The sequence below is a fragment of the Agelaius phoeniceus genome, chromosome 34 (assembly GCF_051311805.1).
Source record: "Agelaius phoeniceus isolate bAgePho1 chromosome 34, bAgePho1.hap1, whole genome shotgun sequence".
Classification (NCBI taxonomy): domain Eukaryota; kingdom Metazoa; phylum Chordata; class Aves; order Passeriformes; family Icteridae; genus Agelaius; species Agelaius phoeniceus.
In genome coordinates, this window is record NC_135298.1 from 71,765 (window position 1) to 86,138 (window position 14,374).

The following is a 14,374-nucleotide window of genomic DNA, read 5'->3' on the forward strand; positions in this document are numbered from 1 at the left end:
GCGGGAGGGGCGGGGTTCGAAAGCGAAACCTTAACGGACCCTTTTGGGAGCTGAACTGGGAGCACTGGTGTGGACTGGTGAGCTCAGGGGGCTGAACTGGGAGCACTGGTGTGGACTGGTGAGCTCAGGGGGCTGAACTGGGAGCACTGGTGTGGACTGGTGAGCTCAGGGGGCTGAACTGGTAGCACCATAGTCTAGACTGGGAGCACTGGTGTGGACTGGAGAGCTGAGAGGGCTGCACTGGGAGCACTGGTGTGGATTAGTGAGCTCAGGGGGCTAAACTGGGAGCACTGGTGTGGATGGGTGAGCTCAGGGGGCTGAACTGGGAGCACCATAGTCTAGACTGGGAGCACTGGTCTGGACTGGTGAGCTCAGGGAGCTGAACTGGGAGCACTGGTGTGAACTGGTGAGCTCAGGGGGCTGAACTGGGAGCACTGGTGTGAACTGGTGAGCTCAGGGGGCTGGACTGGGAGCACTGGTGTGGACTGGTGAGCTCAGGGGGCTGAACTGGGAGCACCATAGTCTAGACTGGGAGCACTGGTGTGGACGGGTGAGCTCAGGGGGCTGAACTGGGAGCACTGGTGTGGACTGGTGAGCTCAGGGGGCTGAACTGGGAGCACTGGTGTGGACTGGTGAGCTCAGGGGGCTGAACTGGGAGCACTGGTGAGCTCAGGGGGCTGAACTGGGAGCGCTGGTGTGGCCGGGTGAGCTCAGGGGGCTGTACTGGGAGCGCTGGTGTGCACAGGTGAGCAGCCCCCTCCTAACTGGTTTTTACTGGTGGCTCCCCAGGCCGTTGCTCGCTCCGGGAGCCCCACAGGGAGCACTCGCTGTCCGTGCCGGCGCCGCCATGGCGCTGCCCCGCGCCGGCCTCCTGCCCGGTGTCCTGCTGGTGGCCGACGCCCTGGCCCTGGTGCTGCTGGCGCCGCTGGTGCCGCTGCTGGCGCCGCTGGGCGTGCTGGGCCTGTGGCTCGAGGCCGCCCTGCGCTTGCCCGTCCTGGCCGCGGCCACCCGCCTGCCGGCCCCTCGCCGCCCCTCCGGAGCCGCCGCCGCCGCGGCCGCCCTCACGGCCGCCGCCACCCCCGCGGTGTTCGGAACCTTCCGGAGCCTCCTGGGGCCGCCCGGCGCCGGCCCGGGGCTGTTGGCGGCCGCGGCGCCCGCCTGGCTCGGGGTCACCCACGCCGCTGCCGCCCTGGCCGTGCTGGCCTGGGCCGCGCCGCCGGCCCCCGGCAGCGTCACCGAGAGCCCCGGAGGCGCCCCCAAGGCTCCCGGCAGCCTCCGGCGCGCTCTGGCACTGACCTGGGAGGAGCGGAACGTCCTTGGAGCTGCCGTCCTCTGCCTCGTGATGGCCGTCGTTGGTGGGTGACTGTCCTGGCTTGGGGCAAATTTGGGAGAAAAACTCCAAAGGGGGCCCCTCCAGAAAGCAAACCCACACGGCCCCTCCTCACAAGGGGCTGGCTCAGTCAGTAGAGGTGGGGGTCTGGTCATCTCATTAAGATGAGACCCTTAAGCTCAGGGTCATGGGTTCAAGCCCTATGTTGGGTGCCAAATTTTGTCCTGGTTTGGGGCAAATTTGTGAGAAAACCTCCAAAGGGGGCCCCTCCAGAAAGCAAACCCACACAGCCCCTCCCCACAAGGGGCTAGCTCAGTCAGTAGAGCGTGAGATGCTTAATCTCAGGGTCATGGGTTCAAGCCCTATGTTGGGTGCCAAATTTTGTCCTGGTTTAGGGCAAATTTGGGATAAAATCTCCAGAGGGGGCCCCTCCAGAAAGCAAACCCACGTGCCCCCTTCCCACAAGGGGCTGGCTCAGTCAGAGCGTGAGATGCTTAATCTCAGGGTCATGGGTTCAAGCCCTACATTGGGTGCCAGATTTTGTCCTGGTTTAGGGCAAATTTGGGATAAAACCTCCAAAGGGGGCCCCTCCAGTAAGCAAACCCATGTGCCCCCTTCCCCAAACCAGTTCAGGAAGGATTCCTCGGAGAGAAGTGGAAAGAACCTGTTTATTTAACAGGCACAGCACCCCCCAGCACACAAAATAAACAATACCGGGTGACAGCACCCTGAAAAAGATGACAAATTCAGAAAGTCTCTCTTGGGGGTGGTCCCTCTGTTATCAGGCCCTCTGTTATCAGTCCCTCTGTTATCAGTCCCTCTGGTGCTGGGGCAGCTGCTGCAGCCACAAGGTGCAAACTCTTGGTTTTTGCCAGGTGCCAGTCCGGAGCAGGTTTGAGTGGTTCCAGAAAAGGGAAAGGAAAAACAGTCCAGGGAAAAATTTGGACTGCTTAGCTAAACTAACTAATGACAGAAGCAAAAAGCAGAAGTAAGAGCAAAACAAAAAGCAAAAGCAGCACCGTGCACTGTCCTGTCTGTGTGTCCTCCAAGGCATGTTGGAGCGGCTGATAACAAAACCAAAACAAAACTTTCACTCTTCAGAGCCAGCCTGGAAGGCACAGAACATGATATCCAGCATAAACAACACACAGATAGGGATACAAGGGATTCAAGCATCATAACGTCACCCTAGGACGTTGACATGTGGTGACAGACGCTGACACCCCAAATTTGGGCTCTGCAGCCCCAAATTGGGAACCCCCCCAATTTGGGATACCCCCTAAATTGGATGCTGGCGCCTAAAAATGGAGTGCTGAGCCCCTAAATGGGCCATGACCACCCTAAAATTGAGTGGTGACCCTCCTAAATTGTGAGTTGACCCCTTCAGTTGGGTGCTGACCCTGCCAAAATGGGGTGCTGACTTTCCAAATTGGGTTCTGACCCTGCAAACTTGACTGTTGGTCCCCCAAAATTGGGTGCTCACCCTCAAACTTAGGGTCTGATGCCCAAAAATGTATGTTGACCTGGGATCTTAAGGTCCTGATCTCCTATGTTTAGGTTCTGAACCATAAAATTGTGTGCTGAACACCCCCAAAATTGGTACTGACACCCCTAATTGGGCGTAAAATCCCTAAATTTGTCACCAAACCCCCAAAATTGGGCCCTGACCTCTCTGAATCGTCTCCTGCCCAAATCGTGTCCCGCCTCTCCAAAATTAGACCCCCGCTCTCCGGACCGGGTCCTGCCCCTCACAAATCAGGGTCCCCCTGTGTCAGTGGTGACGCCCATGGTGACACAGCCTCGGTGACACCCAGGGGAGATGGCAGGGCCATACGTCACCGGGAAGGTGCTGGATGCCATCGGGAATGGAGATGGAGTCACCGCCGGAGCTGTCGGGATGGTGGCGGCTGCTGGAGCCACAAGGTGGGTGGCAGCGTTCCCAGGGCCTGTCCCCGTGTCCCCAAGGTCGCTGGTGTCACCGTGTCCCCGTGTCCCCACAGTGTGCTGTTTTCTGGGGGCCGGGGGTCTCTCTTCATGCTGTTGATGGCGCGTCTCCGTCAGAGCCTGAGCCTCCGGCTCTTCTCCCACCTGGTGCACCAAGACCTGGACTTCTTCCAGGGAACACCAGCAGGTAACAGGGCACGGCCCCGCCCCATCCCACCTGTCCCATCCCATCCCAGCTATTCTGTCAGCCCAGTCCAGTCCCATCCCCATCATCCCAGCCCCCAGTCCCCATCCCATCCTCTCCCATCTGTCTGTTATCCCATCCCTTCCCATCCCATCCCATTGGTCCCATCCCATCCTATCCTGTTATCCCATCCCATCACTCCATCCCATCCCCTCCCATCTGTCTGTTATCCCATCCCATCCCATCCCATCCCATTGATCCCATCCCATTGATCCCATCCCATTGATCCCATCCCATCCCATCCCATCAATCCCATCCCATCCCATCCTATTGATCCCATCCCATTGATCCCATCCCATCCCATCCCATTGATCCCATCCCATCCCGTCCCACCCCATCCCATCCCACTGATCCCATCCCATCCCATCCCATCCCATCCCGTCTGTTATCCCATCCCACCACTCCATCCCCATCATTCCCATTCCCACCATCCCATCCCATTCCATCCCATTCCATCTTCCTGGCTTCATTCCATCCAATGTTCCATCCTGTCCCCATCCCACTTTCCCGTTCTAGCCACTGTCCTGTCCCCATTATTCTCACTCCCGTGGCTCCACCCTGTTGCACATCCCCAGCTTCCTCCCACCATCCCATCACCCCATCCCACCATCTCCATTCCTGCCATCCCATCTCCCCTGTCCCACCCCATTCCACCCTGACCATCTCCATACCCATCATCCCATCCCACTGCTCCCCGTCACATCATTCCCATCCCGAATGGGATCATCCAGCATGGGACCGTGGTCTCACCCACCACGATCCCAACCTCTTTTCCCACCCTGCAGCTGAGCTCCTGGCTCAGTTTTCCATGGAAGTGCCCCGGGTGTGCAGGGCAGTACCGAGTGGAGCCAACCAGCTGCTCCGGAGCCTGGTGATGGCCCTGGTGGTGGGGGTGTTCATGGTGGGGCTGGCACCGGGGCTGGCACTGCTGGCACTGCTGGAGGTGCCCCTTGGAATCGCCACCCGCCGCATCCAGAGCACCCGCAAACAGGTCAGGAGTACAGCAGGGAAGGAGTGGGAGGGGAATGAAGAAAAGTGGGAATGGTGGGGCTGGGGTGGGGGCTAGGGGAATGGGATGGTGGGAATGGGATGGAGAATGGAAAGGGGGATGATGGAGGTGGAAATACTGGGATGAAAGGGGAAAAAGACCAGGGGAATGGGATGGTGGGGATGGGATGGGATGGGATGGGATGGAGAATGGAAAGGGGGAGGATGGAGGTGGAAATGGTGGGATGGAAGGGGGTAAAGACAAGGGGAGTGGGATGGGATGAGATGGAGAATAGAGAGGAGGATGGTGATGGTGGAAATGGTGGGATGAAAGGGGTTAAAGACCAGGGGATGGGATGGGATGGGATGGGATGGGATGGGATGGGATGGGATGGGATGGGATGGGATGGGATGGGATGGTGGGGATGGGATGGGGTGGAGAATGGAAAGGAGGATAATGGAGGTGGAAATGGTGGGATGAAAGGGGATAAAGACCAGGGGAATGGGATGGTGGGGATGGGATGGGATGGGATGGGATGGAAAATGGAAAGGAGGATGATGGAGGTGGAAATGGTGGGATGAAAGGGGTTAAAGACCAGGGGAATGGGATGGGATGGGATGGGATGGGATGGGATGGGATGGGATGGGATGGGATGGGATGGGATGGGATGGGATGGTGGGAATGGAAAGGAGGATGATGGAGGTGGAAATGGTGGGATGAAAGGGGTTAAAGACCAGGGGAATGGGATGGGATGGGATGGGATGGGATGGGATGGGATGGAGAATGGAAAGGAGGATGATGGAGGTGGAAATGGTGGGATGAAAGGGGTTAAAGACCAGGGGAGTGGGATGGTGGGAGTGCTGACATGGGGATAGAACGAAATGGTGGAGATGGGAGTGGTGTGGATGGGAAGAGAAGGATGAGATAAGGTGGGATGGTGGGGATGGGATGAGACAGCGGTGATGGGGATGGTGCGATTAGGACTGGGAGAACGGATGGCAATGGTGAGGGTGGGAGAGAAGGGTGTGGGATGGCAGGAGTGCAATGGTGGGGATGCAGTGGGTGTGGTGGGATGGGATGCGGATGGTGGGCCAGGAAGGTGCCCTGGGAATGTTGGAGACCCCCCCCGTTGCTGCCACAGGCACTTCAGCGATCCATGCTGGAAGCATCCGCCCGCACAGCCGCCGGGGTGCAGGAATCCGTTGCTGCCATCGAGACCATCCGGACCTTTTCGGCCGAGGAGGAGGAGGAGGAGCAGCACAGGCGTAACCTGGACAAGGAGCTGAGGCTGAAGGAGCAGATAGAGCTGGAGCTGGCAATCTTCACCCTTGTCTACAGGGTCAGGGGGGACTGGGAATGGGAAGAGCAGGGAATGGGGATGCCAGGATCAGGGATGAGGACGCTGGGAATGGGGATACTGGGAATGAGGACACTGGGACCAGGAATGGGAAACCGGCTGAGATGGGGACACTCAGAGCAGAATGGGGACACCAGAACAGGGACACTGGGATCAGGAACAGGCATGGCAGGAATGGGGATGGTGACATTAGAAACAGGATGGGGGACACTGGGATAAAGGTTGGGAACATCAGTTTGGTGGTGTTTGCGGGTCCCCAGGACGAGAGAAGAGACGAAAATCTTGACTCCACGTTTCAGAAGTCTGATTTATTATTTCATGATATATATTATATCAAAAGAAAATGATATACTAAAACTATACTAAAGAAAGAGAAAGGCGACGTTAGAAAGCTACAAAGGAATGAATAATAAAATCTTGTGACTGACCAGAGAGTCTGACACAGCTGGACTGTGATTGGTCATCAAGTAAAAACAACCACATGAGAGCAATCAAAGATGCAGCTGTTGCATTTCACAGCAGCAGATCATTGTTTTTTACATTTTGTTTCTGAGGCCTCTCAGCTTCTCGGGAGAAAAATCCTGGTGAAAAGGTTTTTTCAGAAAATATGTCAGTGACACATCAGGATCAGGAGCAGGGACATCAAGAGTGAGATGGGGACACCAGAACTGGAATGAGGACAGCAGGAACAGGGATGAAGACACAGAGATAAAGGAGTGGGATGGGGACAGGCGGAATGGGGGCACCAGGAGTGGGGGCAGATGGAATGGGGACACCAAGAGCTGGTTGGGGACAGGCGGAATGGGGACACCAGGAGTGGGGGCAGATGGAATGGGGACACCAGGAGCTGGCTGGGGACAGATGGAATGGGGACACCAGGAGCTGGTTGGGGACAGGCGGAATGGGGACATGAGGAGTGGGTTGGGGGCACCAGGAGTGGGTTGGGGTCAGCAGGAGTGGGATGGGGACACCAGGAGTGGGATGGGGACACCAGGAGTGGGTTGGGGGCAGATGGAATGGGGACATCAGGAGTGGGTTGGGGACACCAGGAGTGGGTTGGGGACAGGCGGAATGGGGACACCAGGAGTGGGTTGGGGACACCAGGAGTGGGTTGGGGGCAGCAGGAGTGGGTTGGGGGCAGCAGGAGTGGGTTGGGGGCAGATGGAATGGGGACATCAGGAGTGGGTTGGGGGCACCAGGAGTGGGTTGGGGGCAGATGGAATGGGGACATCAGGAGTGGGTTGGGGGCACCAGGAGTGGGTTGGGGGCAGATGGAATGGGGACACGAGGAGTGGGTTGGGGGCACCAGGAGTGGGTTGGGGACACCAGGAGTGGGTTGGGGACAGCAGGAGTGGGTTGGGGGCAGATGGAATGGGGACACCATGAGTGGGTTGGGGGCAGCAGGAGTGGGTTGGGGGCACCAGGAGTGGTTTGGGGACACCAGGAGTGGGCTGGGGGCAGCAGTATCCCTGTCCCACCCACAGGTGATCGAACTGGCCATCCGGGTCATGGTGCTCTTCCGGAGCCACCAGCAGCTCCGCGAGGGATCCATCACTCCTGGGGTCCTCGTCACCTTCCTGCTGTACCAGGAGAGAGTTGGTAGCCATGTCCAGGTGATCCCATGGAATGCACATGTCTGTCCATCCGTCCGTTCTTCTGTCCATCCCGGTGGCACCCCCTTCCTTCTCCCCAGGTGCTGCTCTACGGCTTCAACGAATTCCTGACCAACGCAGCTGCTGGACAGAAGATCTGGGAATACCTGGATCGGAAACCCACGGGGAACGTCGGGGGGACGCGGGAGCCCCCCGAGCTTCAGGGCCACGTCACTTTCCAGAAGGTCTCCTTCGCATATCCTGGGAATCCAGAGCGCCCTGTGCTGAAGGTGGGTCTGGGGGCAGGTGGGGCTTCCCAGGGGTGGGAATTCTGGCATCACCTGCTGTCACAATCCATCCTTACGAACGGGTCTCGTGATGGTTCGTGGGTTGATCTCAGGGTGCAAAAAACACCGACACGGCACAGGGGGCTGCAGTGATAATCAAAACAAATGTACCTTTATTGAATAACCACAACAAAATGCAATAGAGGGATTAAGGGAGAGAAAAAGATAGAGAAAGAGAGAGAGAGAGAGGGATATAGCTACCAAACGTAGAGACGAAGTCCTTTGGTCCAGTTGAGTCGAGGATCTGCCTGTTACATCAGGGAGATCTCAGAGGCACAGTTCATCTGGACCCCAATTATACTCTTTTTCGATAGGGGAAGGGGAATGGATTTTGCAACCCAATCAAAGGTCGTTTATTGTATCTTCGGGGGGGAAAGAGTGGTGTTTGCATAGGGGTACACACAGTCCATGTTCTCTGCAGTGGGTGAGAGCCATTGTCTTCTTGGCCCACTGCTCGCACCTGCAACATCCATCTTGCTTTGGTTAGCTTGCCTCCCCCACACACCTCCCCCAGGTTAGGGGTCTCAGTCCCAGTCCTTGGAAAGAGTGTGGGGGGGCCTTTTCACATAGGGATTTCATGTCTCGGTCATGGATGGAGAGGCCTTGTACATCTCAGTCTGTCTGTCACGGCGGCTGTAAGACAAGTGAGGGGTCTTCTGTGGGGGACCACCCAAAACTCAGGAGAAGTCCAGCCAGGCCGAGAGGTGGGACAACTTCCAAGGCTATTGTTGCAAAAAGGCAAGGGGCCCCCTTCTTCCTTTCATTGGGTTCAGTGTAGCATACAGCAAACACACCTGTGAACAATAGCTTAGCAATGCTCTCAGGTCTCGGGGCCATTGTTGGTATGTGACTTTCTGCTTCAGGCACAGAGATTTTAGACAGTGGGGTGTGATGGTGTTCACAGGGGTCTTAGGATGAGGGAAGAGATGTAGATTTGACTCTATGTTGCAGAAGGCTTGATTATTATTTTATGATATATATCACATTAAAACTATACTAAAAAGAATAGAAGAAAGAGTTCTCATCAGAAGGCTAGCTAAGAATAAGAAAAGAATGAATCAACAAAAGTCTGTGGCTCAGACAGAGAGAGAGAGCCAACTCTGCCGTGATTAGCCATTAATTCCAAACATCCACACGAGACTAATCACGGATCCACCTGTTGCATTCCACAGCAGCAGATAATCATTGTTTACATTTCGTTCCTGAGGCCCCTCAGCTTCTCAGAAAATAAAAATCCCAAAGAAGGATTTTCAATGAAAAGCTGTCTGCGACAGTGGGGGGGGTCCTCTCTTTGGTGGTGCCCCAGTGACGGTCGTGAGGCAGACGAGGGATGTTTCAGACAGACCCTCACGCCCGCGCCCATCCCGCAGGACGTGAGCTTCGAGGCGCGCTCCGGGGAGGTGACGGCGCTGGCGGGGCCCAACGGCAGCGGGAAGAGCACGGCCGTGGCGCTGCTGGAGCGGCTGCGGGACCCCGGCAGCGGGACGGTGCTGCTGGATGGGATCCCGCTGCCGGAATACGAGCACCGGTACCTGCACCGCAAGGTGGGGACGGCAGAGACGCTGGCAGCGCTGGGCATGGAGTGGGGGAAATGGGGACAGGGGTCAGGGGACAGTTGTGGCGGTGGTCACAGGGGTCCGAGGATGAGGGGAGAGACGAGGATCTGACTGAATGTTTCAGCAGGCTTGATTTATTATTTTATGATATATATAATACATAAAAGCTATACTAAAAGAACAGAAGAAAGGATTTCATCAAAAGGCTTAGCTAAGAATAGAATAGGAAAGAATGATAACAAAGGGTTGTGGCTCGAGCTCTCCATCCGAGCCAGCTGGGCTGTGATTGGCCATTAATTACAAACATCCAACATGAGACCAATCACAGATGCACGTGTTGCATTCCACAGCAGCAGATAACCATTGTTTACATTTTGTTCCTGAGGCCTCTCAGCTTCTTAGGAGGAAAAACCCTAAGGAAAGGATTTTCCATAAAAGATGTCTGTGACGGACAATGAAATGGACCTGGGACCACGGAAGCATGGGAGCAGAAATGGGGAACACTGGGAAGAGGGATGGGGACACCAGGAATAGGATGGGGACAACAGGAAATGGGATAAGAACATTGGGAAATAGGATGGGGATGACAGGGACGGGGATAGGAAAAGTGGGAAGTGAGGGATGGGGACACTGGGGACACAGATGGGGACCATGGGATCAGGGATGGAGGCTATGGGGACACCAAGGTGGGATGGGGTCATGGGACAGGGGTGGGGACACCAGGAGCCAGGACAGCGTCACAGGGCTTGGTGCTGGTGCAGGTGGTGCTGGTGGAGCAGGATCCCGTCCTGTTTTCTGGAACGATCCGTGAGAACATCCTGCTGGGGCTGGAGCACTGCGGAGAGTCAGAGCTGCAGGAGGCCGCCACTGCTGCTGGAGCCATGGACCTCATCCAGGGGCTGGAGCAGGGCTGGGACACTGGTGAGAGCCAGGGGGATCCCCCTGATCCCAGGATCCCCTGGAAGTGATGGGAGAGCGGGGTGGGTGGCACATGGTGGGGTGTGCAGGGGATCCCTGAGGTCAGATCCCACTGATCCCATGGGATTGCTCACACAGGTGACATCCCACTGATCCCATGGGATTGCTCACGCAGGTCACATCCCACTGATCCAATGGGATTGCTCATGCAGGTCAGATCCCACTGATCCCATGGGATTGCTCATGCAGGTCACATCCCACTGATCCCATGGGATCGCTCACACAGGTCACATCCCACTGATCCCATGGGATTGCTCATGCAGGTCAGATCCCATTGATCCCATGGGATTGCTCACACAGGTCACATCCCACTGATCCCATGGGATTGCTCATGCAGGTCACATCCCACTGATCCCATGGGATTGCTCACACAGGTGACATCCCACTGATCCCATGGGATTGCTCATGCAGGTGACATCCCACTGATCCCATGGGATTGCTCATGCAGGTGACATCCCACTGATCCCATGGGATTGCTCACGCAGGTGACATCCCACTGATCCCATGGGATCGTTTACGCAGGTCAGATCCCATTGATCCCATGGGATTGCTCATGCAGGTCAGATCCCACTGATCCCATGGGATTGCTCACGCAGGTGACATCCCACTGATCCCATGGGATTGCTCACGCAGGTGACATCCCACCGATCCCATGGGATCACTCACACAGGTGACATCCCACCGATCCCATGGGATTGCTCACACAGGTGACATCCCACTGATCCCATGGGATTGCTCATGCAGGTGACATCCCACTGATCCCATGGGATTGCTCACACAGGTCACATCCCACCGATCCCATGGGATTGCTCATGCAGGTGACATGCCACTGATCCCGTGGGATTGCTCACACACTGGTGAGGGTGTGTGGGGCGTAGGAAAAAGGTGGGGCACCTCTCAAGCTGGGATCCTGCTGATGCCGGGCTCCTCCCCAGAGGAGGGGGAGCACGGGGGGCGGGAGGACAGGGGAGAGCTCCAGGGCTGCGCCCCCCTGATCCCCTGTGGCTGCTCCCGCAGAGGTCGGGGAGCGTGGGGGGCGGGAGAAGAGGGGAGAGCTCCAGGGCTGCGCCCCCCTGATCCCCTGTGGCCGCTCCCGCAGAGGTGGGGGAGCACGGGGGGCGGGAGAAGAGGGGAGAGCTCCAGGGCTGCACCCCCTGATCCCCTGTGGCCGCTCCCGCAGAGGTTGGGGAGCATGGGGGGCGGGAGAAGAGGGGAGAGCTCCAGGGCTGCGCCCCATTGATCCCCTGTGGCCGCTCCCGCAGAGGTCGGGGAGCGTGGGGGGCAGGAGGAGAGGGGAGAGCTCCAGGGCTGCACCCACTGATCCCCTGTGGCCGCTCCCGCAGAGGTCGGGGAGCGTGGGGGGCGGCTGGCGGCGGGCGAGCGGCGCCGTGTGGCCCTGGCCCGGGCTCTGCTCCGGCGCCCGGCCGTGCTCATCCTCGACGAGGCACTGGACGATGGAGATGACGGAGCGGTGAGCGGGGTGGCATGGAGGGGGTTGGTCTGGATAGGGGTGCAGTTGGTGAAAATGGGGTGCGATGGTTTGGATGGGGTGGCTGGGATGAGGTGGTGGGAATAAGGGACGATGATTGGGATGGAGTGGGGATGATGTGATGGAAGACAGGGATTGGATGGGGTGGTGTGGGTCAACAAGGTGGAGAAGTAGGAGAGGATAGGGTGGGAATGGTGAGGATGGGATAGAGACCAGGGGTGTAGGATGGCAGGAAAGTAGAATGAAGGAATGAAGACAAGGAGATGTTGTAGGGTAGGGTGGGGTGGGAATGGAGGGGATTGGAATGCTGGGATGAGGACAGAGAGATGGAATGCGATGGGAAGGGTTGGGGTGGTGGGAGGAGGATGGGATGAGACAGTAGGAATGGGGATGGTGTGGACAGGATGGCATAGTGGGCATGGGGATGGGATGGAGAACAGGGAGGGGGGATGGTAAGAACAGCATGATGGGATTAGGGTGGGACTGAGAGTGGGGTGGGATCAGGTGGGACAGGGTGGGACTGAGTGGGATGGGATGGGATGGGATGGGATGGGATGGGATGGGATGGGATGGGATGGGATGGGATGGGTTGGGATGGGAATTCTCTGAGCTGGATGGGTCGGGATGGGCGTTCTCTGGGCTGGATGAGTTGGGATGGGAGTTCTCTGGGCTGGATGGGTTGGGATGAGCGTTCTCTGAGCTGGATGGGTTGGGATGAGGGTTCTCTGGGCTGGATGGGATCGGATGAGCGTTCTCTGGGTTGGATGGTTTGGGATGAGCGTTCTCTGGGCTGGATGGGATCGGATGAGCGTTCTCTGGGCTGGATGGGTTGGGATGAGCGTTCTCTGGGTTGGATGGGTTGGGATGAGCGTTCTCTGGGTTGGATGGGTTGGGATGGGAGTTCTCTGGGTTGGATGGGTTGGGATGGGCGTTCTCTGGGCTGGATGGGTTGGGATGAGGGTTCTCTGGGCTGGATGGGATTGGATGAGCGTTCTCTGAGCTGGATGGGTTGGGATGAGCGTTCTCTGAGCTGGATGGGTTGGGATGAGCGTTCTCTGAGCTGGATGGGTTGGGATGAGCGTTCTCTGGCCCCAGGCACAGCGCTGGGTGCGCTCTGGGCTGGCCCGGACCGTGCTGGTCGTGTCCCACCGGCCGCGGGTGCTGGATGGGGCCGATCGCCTGGTGGTGCTGGAGCGTGGAGCTGTGATGGAGACAGGAACACCCGCGGAGCTGCGGGAACGCCGCGGCGCCTACAGCCGCCTGCTCCTTGGAGGAGGCAGCACTGGGCAGCCCGAGCCCCCCGGGATGGGCAGCAAGCAGGGGGCTGCATCTGGCAGGGAATAAAGGGGAATTAGCCCCAGTGTCCCCAGTTAGCCCCAGTGTCCCCAGTTAGCCCCAGTGTCCCCATTCCCGGTGTTTGTGTCACCAGCCAGCTCCTGGTGTCCCCAGCTGTCCTGTGAATCTCTTCTCCCCACATCCTCAGGATCCCAGCTCCCTGTGTCCCCCATGTCCCTGCTGTGTCCCCCAGGTGTGCCCATTCCCTGGATGTGTCTGTTCCCCTGTATCCATCATGTCCCCACGATCCCTGGTCCCCATGTCTGACATGGGACACAGGGTGGGAAATCAATCCCAAGGAATTGATCTGGGCATGGGTGTCATGTCCTCATCTCACTCCTGCTCACTCCAAGCTCCAGGTGTCCCCAGTCCTTTCCCAGTGTCCCTGTCCCCAGTGTCTTCATCCCTGTTCCCAATGTCCCCTTTTCTATTCCTGGTTCTCTGAGAGGAAGTGCTGGGCACTGGAGGAGGGAACTGGGATTTATTGCCCAAACCAGGGTATTTTTACATGAGAAATAAAACATTTTGAACAACTTGTGTAATTCTTGTGTTTAAAACATGGGAAAACAGGAAGTCAGCCTGTTGGGAAGGGCTGCTGTGTGATGAGTGGGAGCAGCAGGATGAGCTCTGCCAGCAGTTTGTGGCTTTCTGCAGGGAGAGGGAAGGGGTTGGACCTGCACCATGGATCATTCAGCTGGTGATTCCTGCTGGGGTGAGAGTGAGAATCGGTGTCACCCTGTCTCTGTCCCCATCCCATGGGCTGGATCTGGCTGAGGAGCCCACAGAGAGCAAGGATCCCACCAGATCCTGCTGCATCCATGGTACCCCAATCCTGCTCCATCAATAGCGCCTGATCTGCTTTGGAATCCTGCTTTGGAATCCGGCATAAGAATTGCAGCACACAATATGCGTGAACAGCAAATCTCAAAGTTTATTGATAACTCACACATATTTATATTGGTGTTAATGAAGCTTATACATATTGCAAAAGCTGAGCTCATTATTGGTTAAAACACACTTAAATCAACCACACCTACTTCTATGCTCTAATGATTATTTTGTTTCTATGTTTACATTCTTGTGGCTATTCTACTTAGGCTATCTTCATTTTCTGGCAATAGATTTTCTCCCCCATCTTCCTGTTTCAGCGAAGGTCACCATGACCTCTGTCAGTGACTGGACACTGATTACTTAATCCCCAGCTTGTTTCCCCT

General features: G+C 57.1%; 1 protein-coding gene across 2 annotated transcripts; it reads left to right on the plus strand.

The window, feature by feature from the left end:
- Positions 1-7: 7 nt before the first annotated feature.
- LOC143696360 (antigen peptide transporter 2-like) lies at positions 8-13,693 on the plus strand. Of its 2 annotated transcripts, none has more exons than XM_077192504.1 (12): positions 8-77; positions 790-1,355; positions 3,145-3,253; positions 3,331-3,461; positions 4,304-4,509; positions 5,648-5,845; positions 7,348-7,476; positions 7,557-7,745; positions 9,173-9,346; positions 10,120-10,279; positions 11,680-11,807; positions 12,921-13,693. In XM_077192504.1, the coding sequence occupies exons 2-12, from the start codon at positions 848-850 to the stop codon at positions 13,167-13,169; spliced, it is 2,181 nt and encodes a 726-aa protein (XP_077048619.1). In that variant the 5' UTR covers positions 8-77; positions 790-847; the 3' UTR covers positions 13,170-13,693. The 2 variants fall into 2 exon arrangements, with proteins under 2 accessions (XP_077048619.1, XP_077048618.1); XM_077192503.1 differs by lacking the exon at positions 8-77 and adding an exon at positions 578-632.
- The last annotated feature ends 681 nt before the right edge of the window (positions 13,694-14,374 follow it).